At 37.3% G+C, this 18,558-nt stretch overlaps 3 protein-coding genes across 10 annotated transcripts in view; all 3 read right to left on the bottom strand.

Annotated features, from left to right (window-relative positions):
* Positions 1–18,558, bottom strand: part of pofut1 (protein O-fucosyltransferase 1) — a 328,122-nt gene that overhangs the window by 76,824 nt on the left and 232,740 nt on the right. The gene's annotated exons all lie outside the window — the stretch shown is intronic.
* hck (HCK proto-oncogene, Src family tyrosine kinase) lies at positions 414–13,201 on the bottom strand. 2 transcript variants are annotated; one of them, XM_079589393.1, is made up of 14 exons: positions 12,835–12,971; positions 9,593–9,717; positions 8,548–8,587; positions 8,221–8,317; positions 8,049–8,144; positions 6,968–7,071; positions 6,679–6,828; positions 6,358–6,510; positions 4,543–4,725; positions 4,372–4,448; positions 3,207–3,360; positions 2,974–3,105; positions 1,569–1,772; positions 1,456–1,538 (listed from the first exon to the last, which is right to left on the bottom strand). In XM_079589393.1, the coding sequence occupies exons 2-13, from the start codon at positions 9,707–9,709 to the stop codon at positions 1,570–1,572; spliced, it is 1,506 nt and encodes a 501-aa protein (XP_079445519.1). In that variant the 5' UTR covers positions 9,710–9,717; positions 12,835–12,971; the 3' UTR covers positions 1,456–1,538; position 1,569. The 2 variants fall into 2 exon arrangements, with proteins under 2 accessions (XP_079445518.1, XP_079445519.1); XM_079589392.1 differs by having other exon boundaries at positions 414–1,772; positions 12,835–13,201.
* rbbp8l (retinoblastoma binding protein 8-like) overlaps positions 14,219–18,558 on the bottom strand; it is a 34,145-nt gene continuing 29,805 nt past the window's right edge. For all 7 annotated transcript variants that reach the window (XM_079589305.1, XM_079589306.1, XM_079589307.1 and 4 more), the window contains 9 exons: positions 18,211–18,395; positions 17,697–17,749; positions 17,503–17,573; positions 16,707–17,412; positions 15,686–15,815; positions 15,579–15,613; positions 15,366–15,459; positions 15,196–15,283; positions 14,219–15,074 (listed from right to left, as the gene is read on the bottom strand). In XM_079589305.1, the coding sequence (XP_079445431.1) occupies positions 15,198–15,283; positions 15,366–15,459; positions 15,579–15,613; positions 15,686–15,815; positions 16,707–17,412; positions 17,503–17,573; positions 17,697–17,749; positions 18,211–18,395 (1,360 nt within the window). In that variant the 3' untranslated portion in view covers positions 14,219–15,074; positions 15,196–15,197. The remainder of the gene's footprint in view (positions 15,075–15,195; positions 15,284–15,365; positions 15,460–15,578; positions 15,614–15,685; positions 15,816–16,706; positions 17,413–17,502; positions 17,574–17,696; positions 17,750–18,210; positions 18,396–18,558) is intronic.

Here is an 18,558-nt window from a genome sequence, read left to right as displayed (position 1 = left end):
ACTGCTGTCTGGGTCACTTTTTAATTTCTTTAATTCTTTATTATTAGTAATACAATAATCAAGCAATAACAATAAATGGATCAAAGACACACAAATGTCCTTCCACATGAATTCAAATTCTGATAATTAGCCTATTCATTATTGAAAGTTTCTCCCCCCAGATAGGCTTAATATGTGACTGTGGAGATAATAATGCTTAGAATATTTGCAAAATGTATGTTTTTGTGAGTCAGCAACATATATACTAATAAATACGCTCATTAAACTTAAGAAATGTGCTGATGTGTGGAAAACTCTTAAATTAATGTCTTAATGTAATTTCCAATGGTCTTGTAAACTTTAATAAATGCAACAATAAAATATTTTAACAATTTTGTAGAGCTATTATCAGAGTAAATTAGATTTTCCCTCTCTGCCAGACTCAAAATGAAATACATTTATTTGTTTTGTGGACTAATTGTAACAACATACAAAAATAGAAACAGGATAATTGTGCTTTTTTATATATATAGGGAACTCTGCAGAACACTTTACATCAGGGAAAAGTGATTTGAAAACCATCTGCATAATGTTATTTATTTTTTTACACAAATTAGATTAATGTAAATGAAGCCACAAATGAGGTGCCTCAATGCGCTTGCAGGAAAACAGAATGAAATAAAATAATGTCACATTTCCTTTACTATTATTGCACAAAAGTTAAAACAAATATCAACAAAACAGAAGACTTGAAAGCAAAACAAATATCAAACATTAAATAGAATAGCTTCAGGCTTGTAAAAGTACCAAAGAAACCTAAAAATCTCAAAAACCAAGCATAATTTACAAATGCATACAATCACAATACACAAAGACCTTTGATACAAGTTCAAACTGTACTTTTAAAACTAAAGAGATATTCATAACTACCTTAGGCATAGATGTTTTTATAAAATGTTTGGAGCAATGATTCAAAATCGATTCAATATCTTTTTGCTGAACAATGTTATATTTATATACATTTAATAATCCAGAATAACTTATGTGAAACCTAATGTAGGTTGAAGTTTTAGAATTAATCTTCTCATAAACAATCAAAACTACAATTTATTTGAATGCTCTTAATGTGTATTCTCAATGGCAATACGCATAAACATATAGTTTTAAAATACATCTGACATAAGGTTTTTACAAATTAATCAGAAAAATGGTTTTATATTAAAATGATAAATTCATATAGCTGTTTGTTGTGCTTTTGTAAGGCAAAGGGCTCTGCATGATAGGAATAAAGCTGCTATAATGAGATTTTGAAATTATATTCATTTACATGTCATTAAATAACACACTATAACATTTCACATTTGATTTCACAACATAGGCTATGTATAAAGTCAACGGGTTGGGAGGGATATGATATGTATACAATTCTTTGAAAGCTCCTGATTCGAGGGATTTATGCAAGATGTCATGTCAAAGTGTGTGTGTATGCGTGTGTGTGTGTGTGTGTGTGTGTGCATGTGTGTATGCGTGTGTGTGTGTGTGTGTGTGTGTGTGTGTGTGTGTGTGTGTGTGTGTGTGTGTGTGTGTGTCTCAAGGCTGTTGCTGATACTGGCTCTCAGTGGCCGTGTAAAAGTCCTCCAGTACACTCTGCAGGTACTCAAAGGTGGGCCTGTCCTCTGGCTTGTTCTTCCAGCACTCCAGCATGATGTCGTAGAGCTCCTGAGGGCAGGAGTCCAGACGCTGCATACGGTATCCTCTCTCCAGAGCACGGATCACCTCTGGATTCGTCATACCTGAAGACACAGTAAACAGGAAGAAAAATGAGTTCACTAAGTTTCTAGCATCTGCTGTTACCACAAAGTTAGTTGTGGGTCATTCTCTGGAAACTACTACACTTCAGGGTTTCCCCCCTAAATTGTACTTTTAAAATAGTTATTTCTGGAATTATTATACTTTTCACTTCAATACCATAGCTAACTAATATTATTGCACCACACCATATTATATATAATATAATTTTTAATAAAACGAGTTGGAATATTGAGTTTGACAATGCCAAAACCAGGTGGACATAAATAGGGCACTTCCATGACGACCTAATGACGACTCTAACTTTTAGTTTTAGTTTGAAATGTCACTGTATAACAGAAACTTTGAACAGAACTTTTCTAATTCTATATATATACAGGTATTCCAAATGTAGGGATGATGATTAGCTAATATTCCATTAAAAAAAAAAAAAGTGAAAATCATTAAATACACTACCGTATGGTCAAATGTTTGTGCTTTTTTTTTTTTTTTTTTTAGAAATTAATACTTTTATTTAGCACAGATGACAGTTAAGACTTTTATTTAGTTTAAAAAATATATATATATCAAGTAAATACTGTTTGTTTGAACTTTATATTCATCTAAGAATCCTTATCACTGTTTCCACAAAAAAATGTAAGCAGCACAACTGTTTTCAACATTGATCATAATAATACATATTTTCTTGAGCACCAAATAATCATATTCAAATGATTTCTGAAGGATCATGTGACACTGAAGACTGGAGTAACGATGCTGAAAATTCAGCTTTCACATTAGAGGAATAAATTACATTTGAAAATATATTCAAATAGAAAACAGTTATTTTACATTGTAATACTATTTCACAATATTACTGTTTTTACTCTATTTTTGATGTATCAAATAAATGCAGCCATGTTGAGCATAAGATACTTATTTCAAAAACATTAAAAAAATCATGCATATGATATTATAAAGTGAGTTTGTTTCACTCAAATAAAGGTCAATAAACAGTTATATGAACTCAACTGATCATATTAAGCAGAATGAATTTAAACTGATTCAGTTACTGGAATTTGCTAATTAAATACATAATTAGCATAAGGAGGCTAATGTATAACCTCCTTTTATACATAAAGGAGGTACGAATGGCACAATGTCAAGCTTTTAGCATATTCACGGTGCACTGAGGTGACCACTAACCTGGGTACGGTGTGCGTCCATAGCTGATGATTTCAGTGAGCAGAATGCCAAAGGACCACACATCTGATTTGATGGTGAAGGAACCGTAGTTTATGGCCTCCGGAGCGGTCCACTTGATAGGGAACTTTGCACCTTAGGTTAAAAAAAAAATATTAACATCTTCCGCTAGCAATAACCTATATTATTCATGCATTTGTCCACTGTTGGCTGTCAGAGAACCAGATCAGACTAACCTTCTCTGGCAGTGTATTCGTTGTCCTCTATGATACGGGCCAGTCCAAAATCAGCGATTTTACACACTAAACTCTTGTTGACCAGGATGTTGGCAGCACGAAGGTCTCTGTGGATGTAGTTTTTCTGCTCAATGTAAGCCATGCCTTCTGCTGTCTAAAGTCAGGGAAAAGAATCAGGTTTAAGCTACATTTAATGATGTGCATATACTGAGTTTGTGTCACTGAGAGCAAGAGAACAGTGGGTTAGTCAGCAACAGGTACGAAAAGCTATAATGAGTGTGTGTGCGTGTGTTCGTATGTGGTCCTGGTAAACCCATGTTGTGTGGACCAAATGTCACCACAAGGATAGTAATACCAGAAATCTTTGACCTTGTGGGGACATTGTTAGGTCCCAATGAGGAAAAATGCTTATGAATCATACGGAATTAAGATTATTGAAAATGTCAAAATGCAGCAAGTTTTCTGTGATGGGTAGGTTTAGGCTTAGGGAATATAATATACAGTTTGTAGAGTGTAAAAATCATTATGTCTATGGAAAGTCCCCATAAAACATAGAAAACAGTATTTGTGTGTGTGTGTGTGTGTGTGTGTGTGTGTGTGTGTGTGTGTGTGTGTGTGTGTGTGTGTGTGTGTGTGTGTGTGCACGTGCGTGCGTGCGTGTCCTCTTATCGGTCTGTGCAGAATGATTCACATCAGTCTTGTTAAGTGCTTGCAATTCTCTTCCTCTTTTCAACCTATAGCGTCGCACCCTTTTTTTTGCAACCATTACACTTGCTTGAATGAAACATTGATGGCAATTCTTATGCCGCACTTCCTCAACCTCAATATTTCTTATAAATGGTTTAGTATAACTTTCTTATTACCTGATTCTGAATATATATTTGACTGTTTAAAAGAATCACTTGCACAATAGAGAGAACAAACTGATATTATCTTAGATTAACAGTGACAAAGAGAAAAAGGAATAGATTGTCATGTTAATGACAGTCCACCCTCTCTCTCACACACACACCCCTGAACACAAATATTACTGTCTGTCGGTTATCAAATTTGAATATTGAAATCTAGTAGGACAAACCTGTCTTCCACAACACGGGAACATGTGATTCTCAATGGGGGAGGAAAGCACATTAACTGAACAAATGCGACCTTTAAAGCGTCTCACCTGAGCGGAGAAGTCAATCAGCTTGGGCAACTGGACACGGTTCCCTTCATCGCTTTTAATAAAGTCCAGTAAACTGCCTGAAAAACACATACGCACGAACAGATAAATAATAAACATATAAGGCTGTGCAATATGCATTGGACATTGAAGTGGCTAAAGTCACACACACACCTTTCTCCATGAATTCTGTAATGATGTAAATGGGCTCTTCTTTGGTGACCACAGCGTTGAGACGGACCAGTTTGTCGTGCTGGAGGGATTTCATTAAGTTGGCCTCCATGAGGAAAGCTTCAACGGACATAGTGCCAGGCTTCATAGTCTTCACTGCCACTTTTGTGTGCTTGTTGTATGTTGCTGGGAAGCAAACAGAGACGAGTTTCACTAGTTTTCTTCATTTTCACTTATTAGTGTTTGCTACCTGCTCAAAGTCTGACAGGACCCTGTGTCAGGGTTTCAGATCAAGTTTTTTTTCAGCTTTGGGTTCGTGTTTTTTCTCAGGTTTGTAATGAATGAAAAAAGAAATTGTTACTTTCGTTCTATGCATGATTCATATATATATAATACTTAAATTTTTATCTAATGTACCATGTTTTATTTATAATCTATTTCCAAAATATATTAATAAATGTGATCAAATATAAGATGTCAAGTTTTTATTCATTTATAATAAATTTTGAACATAAATGAATCAATATTATATATACTGTAGTTCACATGATACATGGCACTAATGTATTTTTCTTATTTATAATACATTATAAAAAGTTAATATATATTAATAAATAATTAATGATAAAAGACACCAAGGTGTTTTAATTACTTATAATATATATTAAATATGAATCATATCTTAATAAATATTATAGTAAATATGAATAAAGGCACCCATGGAACTTTTCCATGTGCATTTTAAAAATATTTATTACAATAGAATGTGAATATATTAAAATAAGATAATATTGTAAATGTTTATATGTACATAGTATTTATTAATATCTAATAAGAATATATTTATAATATTAATTATAATAAACAATTATTTCACCAAGTAATATAGTTCATTACATAGTGTAGCAACGTATGAAGTAAGCTTTCTGTTGGTCAACGTGGGAAGTCACGTAACCAACTTGAACATGATGCAAAATCTGTGTGGGGAATTTTTCAGCAAACGACATTCCCAATTCATAGTTTTCACGTTATGCCACATTCTTAAATGGCAAAACTAGGCGTTCCTCCATTACCCGCCCGCCAGTCATCTTTGCCAGGTTTGTATTAAAAACCAATGAGGTAAGACGGTGATATTGGAGTACACTAAACCCGGTCTCCAATATGTCTTACCTTATTGCCCCAGCGGGTGGATGAACCCAGAATATAAAAGCAACAAGCGTTTGTCCATAGAAAACCATTATAAAGAAAACAAGAAAACAACCATTTAGAACGTTGCGTTCATATTCTGGGCTCATCTGCTCGCATGTAGTGTGCATCGTCGATGTGGTGTGTACCGAGTTTGATCTTTTATAGTCACTGCTTTAGTTCATTAAAGCACTTTAAAGTGTTTTTTATGGGCGTTTTAGAATGTCCCGTAGTTTTTAGTGATTGAAATACTGCAGCAGGTGCTGTATATGCATCTAAAGTCCCCAAAGCGTGCATTTTGTGATATTTTTGGAGTTCTTCTTTTGAGAGGTGATCTAAATATGTGTGGCTTAAAACGTTGTATGGATGTTTTGCCCTCCAGGGATCCACGCCCACGAAATGTCACTGAACAATGGAAAATATGACTGCACATTAACTGTATTAATATAGAATGTGAGTTTATTGGCATTTTACTGCCAAGTCCTAACCATCCATTTTATTTCTGTATTTTACCCTGGTCAAACATAGAAAAGCTATCAGACCCTACTAAACAAACCACGCGGCACAACGTCATTTGTTGGAGTAGACAGACACACAAGACATACATATAACAGCAAGCTGTATGCGTCTTACCCAACCAGACTTCTCCAAACTGGCCTGCTCCCAGACGTTTATCCAGTTTCAGGGACTCCCGTGGGATCTCCCAGGCATCTTTCTCCCAAGGTTTCTGAGGCTTGGGACTCACACAGGGATTGGTGAGAGATTGGCACAACCCATCGCTCTGCTCTGTAGATGTAAATATGTGTTAAATGTAAAATTGAGCGAACAATCCTTCAAGAAAAAGGTTGATAAAATTCTAACCTCACACTAAAAACAAAAAATGATGTCTATAATCCAATGAAATGTGATATTATGTATATTACAGTAGTCCACATCTTTGCATTTTGAACTTACTCTTGTAGTGGGCGACCAGATCCTGCAGGGTGTTGAAGGTGATGCGCGGGGAGATATAGAAACCGCCATTATCCAGTGTGCGGATCTTATAATGCTTGCAGGCGTCTCCAGATTTAGGGTCGCAGTCTTTGACAGACAGAGAGTAGCTTCCTGAGAGGAAGAGGTACATGATAAAGATAAGAGCAGATAAAAGACCTGGTGGATCAGCAGCTGAAGTAAAAATGTTACAGATATGAGAAAATACCACTGCTGATGCTTCAAGATTACAGCTTTAACACTCTGGACGTACCCTGGGTGGTCTCACTGTCTCTGATCATAAAGGATCCGGTCTTGTTTCCAGAGGCCAGCAGCTGTCTCTCTGCATCCTTTCTGCTGACACCTTTAAAAAACCACCTTAAGACACCAAACAGAAGATTGATTACAGTGGTCAGAAGTTAAAGGGTTGGTAAAATGCCCCTTTCACAAGATGTAAAATAAATCTCTATTGTCCCCAGAGTGTGTGTGTGTGTGTGTGTGTTTTAGCTCAAAATACCTCACAGATATTTTTATATAGCATGTTAAAGTTGTCACTTTTTGAGGGTCAGAAAAAATTTGACGTTTTGTGTCTGGCCCTTTAAATGCAAATAAGCTGCTGCTCACGACACAGAGGGCGGAGCTTCAAGAGCTCATGTGTGTTAGCAGCTGCGATTACCTCACGCAGACATACTAAAATGACAGAAACTGTTCTGCCTTTTATGTTTAAACGGAGTCAAACAATGGAGAGACTCAAGAAGAAGTGACAACAAGTAGACTGCAACAGGACGTCTCTGAATGGTTAGTTGATGAATGTATGTTGCTGATGTGGCGTTAACTATCTTCAATTAGGATATTCTGTCATGATAATCTATAAATCGCTCGTATAGGACCTGTTGTGAGATGCACACAGAGGGAATTTCTATTGCATGTGAAAATGCTACAGATGCTACAGTTTGAGCTGACTCACAAATGTGCTCGACTACAACAACTCTCCCTCTTCTGGACTGCGTGTTTCCCCGGGGGCGGGGTTTATGTCAATTTTAGGGTTGGTGATGTCACTAACCCGTGAGGAATGTGGTGTAGTCCATACCAGCCGTTTGTTGTAGTCCTTAAAAACGATTTCTTTAAATCTCCCTTTGCTTTGAACTTTGAGCGTTGTAACTTTGGAGATGTTGTTTATGCTCAAACAGCAACATTATACACACTAACTAAAGTTAGACATTATACACACTAACTAAAGTTAGAAAAGTGAAATCATACTCAACCACCCCCTTTAAAAAAAGAAGAAGCATTTCCTCAGCCGCTGTATTCCAAACACCTACCACTACAAATATACACAAACTATATTTACTCACTCTTCAGTTTCCAGAGTGTCCTTGGCAACATAGTTACTGGGGATGAAGCCCTCTTGACCACTGCTGAGTAACGCTGCTTTCCACCACTCACCTGACCTGAACACAACAGCCAATGATTCAATCAATCAAAGAAGCGAGATATACAGTCAGACAGATTCAGAGGCCTACTTACTCCAGAAGGATTCTGAGTCTGTCTCCTTTCTTGAAGCCCAGGTCACCTTCATGCATTGCTTCATAGTCATACAGAGCTATGGCGATGTTCTCAGTAGCTAAAGACAAATGGAATATTCAGCGTGAAAGAGCTGTGATCACACATTCACAACAGTTCTGCTCTTCACAAGGTTTTTTTTTCTTCGTTTTTTTCTTATACCAAGCAGTGAGCCAAGCATAAGGTTAACCGTAGCGAGTCTGTATTTTTAATACATTATTTTAAAATGTTACGCTTCTCTAACTTTCTGAATGAAATCTCCTTACAATGTTCTAGAAATCTTTCACTTACTTTCTGTTCCAGAACTCGGTGGTTTGGGAGGAAATTTGTTCTGTAGATGGAAAAATAGAGGTGCAGCATTTTAAGACACCGAACTAGACATTTCAGTTCTCTTTTCTGAGTGTAAAAACAGACTCATCTGAGACAACTTTCCAAACAGACGGTATCTGTTCAAACAAACAAACATTTCTAACTCTTTTTATGGTTGATATGCAAATCAGGTAGAAGCAGTTAGAAACCATTCAAGTGCAGAGCTACATGATAAAGTATGCATATTTAAACATGCAAACACTAAATTTAGGCTATAGCCAGTTAAGTGTCATTGTTTTTGTTTTTGTCCTATCACATATTTTAGCAATCATCATAAATTCATTTGAAATATTCTATATCATTCATAAGCGTAAACACTTAAAATTCATCCTGCGAAAACCATTTTGCATTTTGCATTGCGATACACTGGAAACAGTATTTTAAAAAGCTTTTAGCGGGCTTCATTTTTCTGATATCAATTTTTAAGTTTGGAACACAACTTGGTTAGACATTTTAGGGTCCAAGTTATTTGTAAAAATATATATTTTGTATAAAATACAAAATATTTGTTGCAGTACGTTTGCTTTACAGTAAACGTTTAACCCTTTCGTTTTTGAAGCTGCTTTCACTTCTGCAATAATCTGCTGAAGTGTAAGTTTAAGCTTCTTTAAAAAGAGACAAACCATTGGTCCGTATTCCGAAGAATTCATGAATTACAACCATTTAAGTTTAATTTAGATCTGTGCTCAAAAAGGGGGGTGACAATAAAATAAAATAAAAGAGTTAGGAATGTTATGCAAAGTCAAGATGATATTGTGCAGCTGTACTTTAGATATATGTTCACAACACCTTCTCTATGAAAGTGGAAGTACAGTATACGACGGCACAAAATATGCTGAAACAACTAATACTGATGGTTTAGCTCATCTCAACTCAGCACTTTTTTTAGTAGAAGTCATGATCAGGAATTACCCCGAAAATATTTTCTTGTAAGTATAACGGAAAACTCCACAATGCTTCTACTTACATCCTTGTTCCCAGTCGTGGGGTCTTTGGAATAATGCGTTGTCAGGTTGCGGTTGTCATCATTGCCCATTGATTTGCCAATAGGATCCTGATCCGGTTTGGTCCCCACACAGCCCATGTTGAGGCCTGAAGAGTTCACCACAGAGGACACTCATGCAGGTTATTCTTGTACATGTAAAAACAAACCAGCCATTCCGAAATAGAAAACAATATGCAAATCATGGGTTTTTCTCTCCAAAACAAGGCCCATTTTTGTTGCTCAAAAAGCGTGATTATGATGTGAAAATGTCTGTAATGTGCCATACAAGGCTCATTTTCTATTAAACATATAGCCAACAAGCAATATTAACCTAAGTGGTAAGTGCTGAGATGATACTTCAGATTAGAATGTCCAATGCTAAATGGAAATAATTTGTCATAATCATCATAAGCAATCATACAGTAAGTAGATCACTGGTCACTACAATCTACTTAAGCTTAAGATTCTTTTGGGAAATGCAGCCATGACCGATAAAAGTAGTGAAAGTCGATATAAAAGTCAGTTTCTCGCACTGACTTCCACGTTGTAGGCTGCAGTTCTCACTCGCCTGTGGTTTTGTCATTAACTTGCTTACACATGCACATGCGGAAGCTGCTCAGTGGAAACTGTGGTTGGTTAAGGCCTAATGTTCAAAGCTGATTTCAATCACCTAGCCTTAACACCTCACGTGTTTCAGTAGCCGAACTTAGAAATGAGAAATGAACCAACCAAAACCCACAGAGCTGCCTCCATCACAAACAGATTTCCAGCTTGGTTGATTGTTGGAAGAAAAAAAGCAACTGAGGTGAACTGAGGTGAACGGACAACGCACGTTTCTGAGCTCTTCGCCCTCTTTATGATCGCCAACTTGCTTCTTGAGTCAAACAGCAGCAGCAGTGTGTTATTATAGTGATGTCGGTTAATGTCCTTTCCGGTTTGATAATTAACTCACGCACCTTTAGTCAGGACACACATGACCTCACACAAAACCACAACCAAAACACTATATTTCATATTAAGGGAAAGTCTGTTCGTCCAGAAGATAACTAGGATAAAGACGTAAAGATGTTATATGAGGGTCAGTGTGGCTGAGTTCTGTTGAACACTGAATTGTAATTCATGAACAGCGTCGTAAAGTTGCGTCCTTCAGTAGACGCAATTAGTTTAAGAAATATGTGCATTACGAACTTGTTTCCCTTGGCTTGTTCACCCATGTTCTGCTTTCTCTTTATTTGAAGTGGTACTTTGGGTTTGTTTTTAATTTCAAATGCTTTTTTAGTCCGACTCTTTAATAGGGTCAGGGCCCTTGTGACCAAGAAGGGCACTTAATTGTATCGAATGTAGGCTACTCTTTTAGTGTATACTTCAAATCTTATAAAAGTATATTTTTCAAAAAACTGTACTTGTGGATAATATACGTACACTTATTTTGATGTGTTGACTAACATACTATAATATTATAGTAACTTCCATAGTTTTTGTTTTTCCATACTATGGAAGTCAACGAGGCCCATCTACTGTCTGGTTATCCATATTCTTCAAAATATCTTCTTTTGTGTTCAGCGGAAGAAAGAAATTCATACAGGTTTGGAACAACTTGAGGGTGAGTAAATGATGACAGAAGTTTTGGGGTGAACTATCCCTTAGTATAGGCCTATTCTTTTAACCCTGGTTTCACAGACAAGGGTTAAGCAGTCCCAGACTAAAATGCACGTTTGAGCATTTTTAACTGAAAGCAATTTGCACTGACATTTCTTAAAATATATCAGTGCCATTGTTTTGTCTCAAGATGCACACCGGTAATGTTTTTTTCTAAACTACTTAATTGTCCTAATTGAACCAAGGCTTAATCCTGGCTTAATCTAAGCCCTGTCTGTGAAACCAGGCTTTAAAGTATATTATTTCTGAGCTAAACGTAAGCTTAAGTGTCCTTCTTTTTCACAATAGGAGTGATAGTTCTTCAGGCCTTTACTCAGTTTGTTTCTCTTTTAACCTGCTTAATTGCTGGCTTAATCACAAGTACATTTCCTTCTTCCGACTCGGGATCCGATAATGGATCGTTCCCGGAGGATATTTTCAGATTTGCCTTTCGACAGTGTCGCCCATACCATCCAAATAATGTTTTGTCCCTCAAATGCCCAGAGCTCAGACGAACCACCTCCACTTATCCCAGAGGAGCGTGAGAAGACTACAGAACTACAGGTCTTTCCATTTAACCACACGTATGCAAATTATGAGATATGTCAGTTCCACCTTCCTTCTCATTGTTTTTTGTTTTCTCTCCCAGAAACATACTGTAGCCTATGTGCAAACTGTCAGAACATAACGCTTATTTACTTCAGCAGGCAAACAGCCAATAGAGAAATATCAAATTGTAACTGTAAAAGAGTGCTTTTTTTTAGTGTCGTTTTACATGAGGAGATTGATACTCTGAGGAGGAAGGTAAATATTAAAATGTGTCCTCTGATATTGATATGTTCTCTAAAACTATAGTGAACTACGGAAGTACCAGTATACTAAAGATAAAGCCTGGTTTTATTTCAAAGAAACATGGGGGTTCCTCAAACACATGTGACTGCGTTTAAATAAAACATGTAACGTTAGCCTTCTTAGAATCTGACACAGTTACTGCGTCATATACATGTATTAGAAATTAATCCAAATAAAGAATTTAGAAAAAGAATTAACAACAACGATTATTTTGATGGCATAGGCTACAAGTCTGACTGAACCAGATATGAAAAGAAGAGAAGAGACCAGGCATTAGGGGCTATTTGCATAAACATAGCCGCTAAGTTAAGACTGTAGCAAATAGTTATGGCTTTAGTTCCTTTCGGATTCAAATGAGACCAATATTTCTATATAACAGCCGTAAAAATAAATAAAGACTAACTTGCAATAACCTATGCTACTAGTCGAAGCAAGCCACATATTATAGTTTACAGAGAAACGGCAAAAACAGTCCGGAAAAGTAACGTTATCGAGTAGCTTATGACAATCAACATTAAGGGGAAATATAATTTAATATTAAATGCGAGGCTACTATTTAGCCTAATTCAGGTACGAAAGGTAGAAACCTCGTTTAAAAAAACGAAAATAGTAAATTAGCTTCAAAGAAAAGGTATGGAAAAAGTAACTAAAAAACAAAACCAAAATAAAGATATAAAATCGAAATAAATAATAAAATGAAGTAAAATTATCAAATATGTTTGAAGCGAACTCACCACTTCAGTCGCAATCCAGTCTAAAGGTATTTTCTTTATTCACAAAGTTTCTCCAATGAAGAGATGTAGAAATGTTGAAGTCGCTTCACACCGGCTATTCCATCAGTGCTGCGCTTCAGTGCCTCGGTTAGTGAGACTGTCGCGCTGTCACTCTCGCTCACTGTCCGAAAGGAAGTTAGCGGCCGCGCCTCAAATACTACTGAGGTGCCTACGTAGACAACAAGCTTAGGGCATCAGGCGTGCTCTGAATCAGCTCAAGCTGCTAAACACATCATACTGAGGCTGAGCCCACCAGACTCATAGCGAGTTTATGACGGCCGAAATGCCGCAAGCGCCTATTTGAACTAGGCTACAATGCTGTCTAGGTAGGGAGCTCAGTGAATATTTAGACACATTAGTCAGAGGAAATCTGTCATGAATATTCCGCTTCAATATCCGCATGCCCTATTCACGCAATTGTGTTGTGAAGGTTGCAAATAAGTTGTTCAAAATCCTTTTGTAGGCCTAAAAACACCCTCAGTAAGCACTGTTCACTCGGCCAAATATCATTTAAATTCAGGCACAAATAATGAGTTTTACATATGTGATATATATACATATATATATATATATATATATATATATATATATATATATATATATATATAGGCCTATATATAATTTACACACACACACACACACTGTGTGTGTGTGTCTAAAAAACATAATATGGGCAGATTTAGAACATGTTTACTTGTCAGATCTGTGTGAATCTATTAGTAGGCTACACACACAGAGATAGAGATGTATTATTGGATTGGAAATAGAAACAGTTGGTCTGGCCTCGCAGTTACATAATGACTTTGAAAAACAGTGAGCCTCTAATAATCTCCTATCAGATGGTGGGATTAAACACACTCTTCTTTTGAAAGAGACCAAGAAAGAGAGACGTAAAAACAAGGGAATACATAAATCTACCTATTATGTAGTAATAAATACTAACATGCACTAAAGTCAAAATACTTTGTCTTATAGGTCCGAAAAAATCCTAAATATGCAAATACTCCTAAAAGAAAGAATAAATCGGGAAACCTAACCAAGGAATCTGCATAGATCAAATTTACAAATAAAACAGAAATTTCACAGGCTTCTAATGGGATTTTTACCTTTGTAATTATACCCCTTTCAGTATAAACAAGCTAAATGTTGTGGTAATTGGCATATAAAAGTGAAAATGATAAATTGTTCCAATGACGCAAACAAGCATGTTCTTCATGGTGAAATGATTTACCCTCTTCCTGCAGCACTGTTTCCCACATCCTAAACCATTTACAGGATGATAGTTCGCAAGGTATGACCACAGCCATTGATCAAACAAAAAAAAAAGATGTCAATGGAAACCTTAGTAAGCCATCAAAATACCTTTATTTATGTGTCCATTTTTTCTCAACTAATTGTAGCATAACTGATATCTCCAAAATAGTTTTACCTCAGATAAAAGCAAAAGGTATAAGACTAGCTTAAAGTAATGATACAGAAAGTTAAAAAAGTATACTTTGTTCTTCACAGTTTTACCTTCCTCCTTTTACACTCTGAAAGCTTACAGCTGCAAGTGGAAAATTCACTATTACAAAATATATGCTTGACATCTCAAAAAAAAAAACCAAAAGGGGAAGCCGAGGGTTTTTCATTTTGTCACATCTACAAGAAGCAGGCCATGGTGCTCAGACAGACAAAAATAGATGAGATGTGACAGTTCTCGCACGGAAGAGAGAATTAACACAAACCGAGAGGCATGAGAATCGTAGCAACACAAGAAAGCAAGCAATAATATGTACATTATTAATAACTCATGGTATAAATGAAGAATGGGGAAGAGAAAACCGGCTAAATAAAAATAAAACAATCTAGCTGATACGTTTTTTTGACAGCCCCCTTGACAGCTGGCTTCCTGTTGTAGTATAGCTCAAGATTACTGCGTAATCTACCCATTGAAGGAACATATTCTGTATTTGTGAGCTGAAGGTTTGAAACTATTTGCACACAATAATAACAGATCTAATTGAATTGCAGTGAGCACTGCACTGTGCATTCTGTTTGATACAAGAGAATTATGTTGATAGATGTGCAGTTAAAGTCTAGAGTTGCTTTTTCTGGGAAACTAAAGTGAAAACCAGTGATTTGGACTTGGAGGCTGGTGATGAAGGGTGAAATAAAATTGCTGAATTGTGTCTGAAATGAATTGTAGTAGAATCCATTGCCTGTAAAAAAAAAAAGAGAGAGAAAATGACTATATGAAGCAAACTGAAAAAGAAAACAGTGTTCATGAAAATACTAAGGGCAGACAATTAACATAAAACATGGAAGAAAATAAAAAGAGACCTTCATCCTTGATCTGGGGCTGCATGGTTTCCTTGAGGTCCTCTGCTCAGCCGTATTTTCTTCTCCTTTAGCGAGCGCAGGAAAAGAGCTAAGACGGAACAATGAGTCAAAAGTGGAATTTCAGAAGATGCTAAATGTATTCATTGAATGAACAGAAGATGACCTCTCACCATCAGTCTCCTGCCCAGGTCTTTTTCTGCTTGTTTCTAGGTTGTTGTTCTCCTTCTCCTCTTGCGCCATTGGTCTGCTCCCAAGATCAGCGATCTTCAAAAAAAAGATCAATGACCACAAATAAAGTCATAACTGATCTCATAATATCAGAAAATCTAAAGTAAAGCTGCATGCAATATAATGGCATAACATTAATGCAATGCTGTGTTTACCTGTCCTCCAGCTTTAAGCGGCTCCATAACCACAACTGGAAGGCAAAGCGGATCGATTAAACACAGTCGAATTAAACTTAATCTGACCAATGAGAGTGACGCTTTACCTGGTTGGAGGGAAAGGGTTAGTGATGGGATTTTCTTGTTCTCTGAGCTGAAAGAGGTTTCAGCGGCTTGAGATGTTTCACCTTCCTTTACCTCTTCCTGTTCTTTACATCTTTCTTGTGCTTCCTCCTGCTGTGTAAACAACAGTCACTTTTATTCTTATACTCAATAATACAAACATATAAGGAGACTTGCACATGACATTTATAGAAGAAAATGTGTTCATTTTAGGCACATCGTGGCCATGTTAAACTAAAACATCATGGCTACAAATCAGCACAAAATGGACATGTTTGAACTAAAATGAGGGAGAAAATGAATAAAATGTGGCCTCTAATTTTTCATTTGTGGTGACAATATCAATTTATTTTCTATATTTCATGTGCGGGGCTCCATGAACAAGCACAGCACAGAGAAATGTTAGTTTGTGTGTCCTACAGTTACAGTATATAACACAACTGTTATAGTTTTATAAACAAGAAGTTAATATGTAGTTTATTTGTTCTAAATAGTTCTAAACCAAGGCAAAGCAGAAGTAACCATTTCATGTTACCGAGCAGGGACCACTAGTCATGCAAAATAATGCACTAGTCATATATATGCCCTTTCCTCAATGCTTGATACATAGTGAGTTATTGCCATCTTGTTCTAGCTACGGTAACTGAAGCAGCTTTTAACCAGTTAGCACTGTGCTAAGCTGTTAGGCTATGGTGTTAGCTTGCTTCCAGAAAGAAAACATAAGACTCAAAGAAAGAGAAACGTTTGTTGTGATATTGTGGTTTAGCTGAGCTAAGTGGGCAAAGCTGTTAGCTTGCAAACCGAAGACAGAACCTGAAAACTTCACAATCTTTAGCTTTGGTAATATAATGTTATGTGCAATTTATAATTGTTTGTTCAAGTATAATTAACATTTTTATTATTTAAAAATCATGTTACCATGATTCACACACTATACTTTTTAATCAGGCTCAGGCAATGCAATGGCTTTATTGAGGATGTTTTTATGCATCATTTGAAGGCTACCTGTGCATTATTATCTGCTGTCTGCTGGTCACTTTGAGGGCTCGATGGACATTGAGACGACGATGAAAGTGTAGCAGGCGGTGAGGAAGACAGAGACGAAGATAAGTCGCTCTGTGAGTGCGTTTTCTCTTTCTCTTGGCTTTTCGAGCGTCCTGCCTCGGACAGGTCCAGCGGCGCCTCCTCGTCCTCCTCTCTTAAATTCTCGCCAAAAATCCTCTCGGACTGCGCGGCCAAGGCTCTCCACTGGGGCGGCGCTATAACGGCTTCTGTCACTTCCTTTTCTCTACTCTCTACATGCTCTGGGAGGTTTCTGCGGGACCAGGGCCGCGGGCCGCCAGGCGTTGAGCCGTGCGTGCGAGACTGGAGGGGGCTGCTTGGTGGGACCAGTTTAGGGAAACGTAGTAAGCTTGAGCTTAAAAATGGGCTCTGTCTTGAATTAACCGGTATCCCACTACTAACACCAGAGCCGGCCGCTTCTACTGTTACCCAGTCAGTGGATTCAGAGAGTTGCCATGGGATAGACAGGCCACTGGTCTTGATCGGAAGCGGCCGGTAGGGGACGGGGGCGTGGATTTGTTGCCGGCTGCTACGTTCCTCAGAGGCAGCAGAAGAAAAAATAGGATTGTTCTTCAGTAGTCTAAGAGGAGACGGGACAAGAGGAGACAAAGGGGAATGCCGGTGCTCCACCGAGTCCACGCTGGCAGGTCTGTGGACACAGGAGGAGAAGCATTAAGATGAGTCACAATCTTTTGTCCGTTTTCAGTGTCACTGCGTGGGTTTCGTCTGCCTGTCTCACCTCCTTTCAGTGCCGTGTTCGTTCGCCCATCTCACGGGGCTTGAGGTGGGCAACATGGACTTATTAGATTCCTGAGAGAAACACACATTTCAGCAACCAATGAGACACAAGGGAACCGAAAGAAACAAGATTTTCGATGAAACAACCAACTTGAAACCGCAAAAACAGTATTTAAAGAACAGATTATTGCTTACAAATGAAAACGCCTTGCCCCAGCTTTGCATGAAACTGTGTTCAGATGATTTTTCTGTTTAGAAAGAGGATATTACAGATGTTTTCATCAATACAGTTGGTAACATGCAACGAATGTTTTCCAGTACCAGGCAATCTTCCTACACTGTATATACAGTCAAACCAAAATTTGTTCAGACACCTTCAACATTTCTCACATTATCACAGTTTATTCGCTATAGTTTAGAAAATGGTAATAATATATGACAAGATATCAAATCAGTTGATATTTCACTGGTTTTGGCCATCCTTCTGTTAGACTGTCTCAAAAATTAATTCAATTTTGTTCAGTCTGTGGTGTAAAAAGGTCACATCTGCAATTAAAGAAAAAACACTTAAGCAAAACACGGTCAGGTCAAAGTGTCTGAATAATTTTTGGTCCCAAAGAGACTTACTAAGAATAGTAATGTTTCCAAACTTTTGACCTGGTACTGTATAGTATATAGCATTGGTTTTCATATGTCTACTGTAACTTACCCTGACTGTCAGTCGGGCTGCTGACCGTCTCTCGTTTGACAGTTGCTGCAGGTACAGTGGCGTCCCCTGGTGGAGGTTTGCTGGACTTCAGCCCTGAGGTCAGTAGAGTCATAGCAGCCGCTGCTGTGTCAGGTGATATCTTGATCTCTGGGGTGATTGTGTCCTCTGAATGACCATTCTGCCGACTGAAAGGTAAAGGAGGAAGTTTGTATTTTCATGCATGACTATTATATGCAATACACGATCGCAAGCCAAAGTGACCATTTGGTGCAGACCACAATATGTTGGCCAGTGTCGCACAACTACAGTTACAGTAAATCAGATTGTGCCACTGTGTGACAGGAACTG

This window comes from Phoxinus phoxinus (assembly GCF_949152265.1).
Source record: "Phoxinus phoxinus genome assembly, chromosome: 18".
Lineage (NCBI taxonomy): Eukaryota > Metazoa > Chordata > Actinopteri > Cypriniformes > Leuciscidae > Phoxinus > Phoxinus phoxinus.
This window is presented reverse-complemented; position numbering and strand designations above follow the sequence as displayed.

What these genes read in the sequence shown, in the direction of transcription:
- hck (XM_079589392.1), bottom strand. Translation starts at nt 9,709, where the DNA reads ATGGGCTGTGTGGGGACCAAACCGGATCAGGATCCTATTGGCAAATCA. An exon ending in ACCGAGTTCTGGAACAGAAA is followed by an intron (nt 8,318 to 8,547) that starts GTAAGTGAAAGA and finishes ATTTGTCTTTAG; the next exon opens with CTACTGAGAACATCGCCATA. An exon ending in TACAGAATTCATGGAGAAAG is followed by an intron (nt 4,449 to 4,542) that starts GTGTGTGTGTGA and finishes TGTGTTTTTCAG; the next exon opens with GCAGTTTACTGGACTTTATT.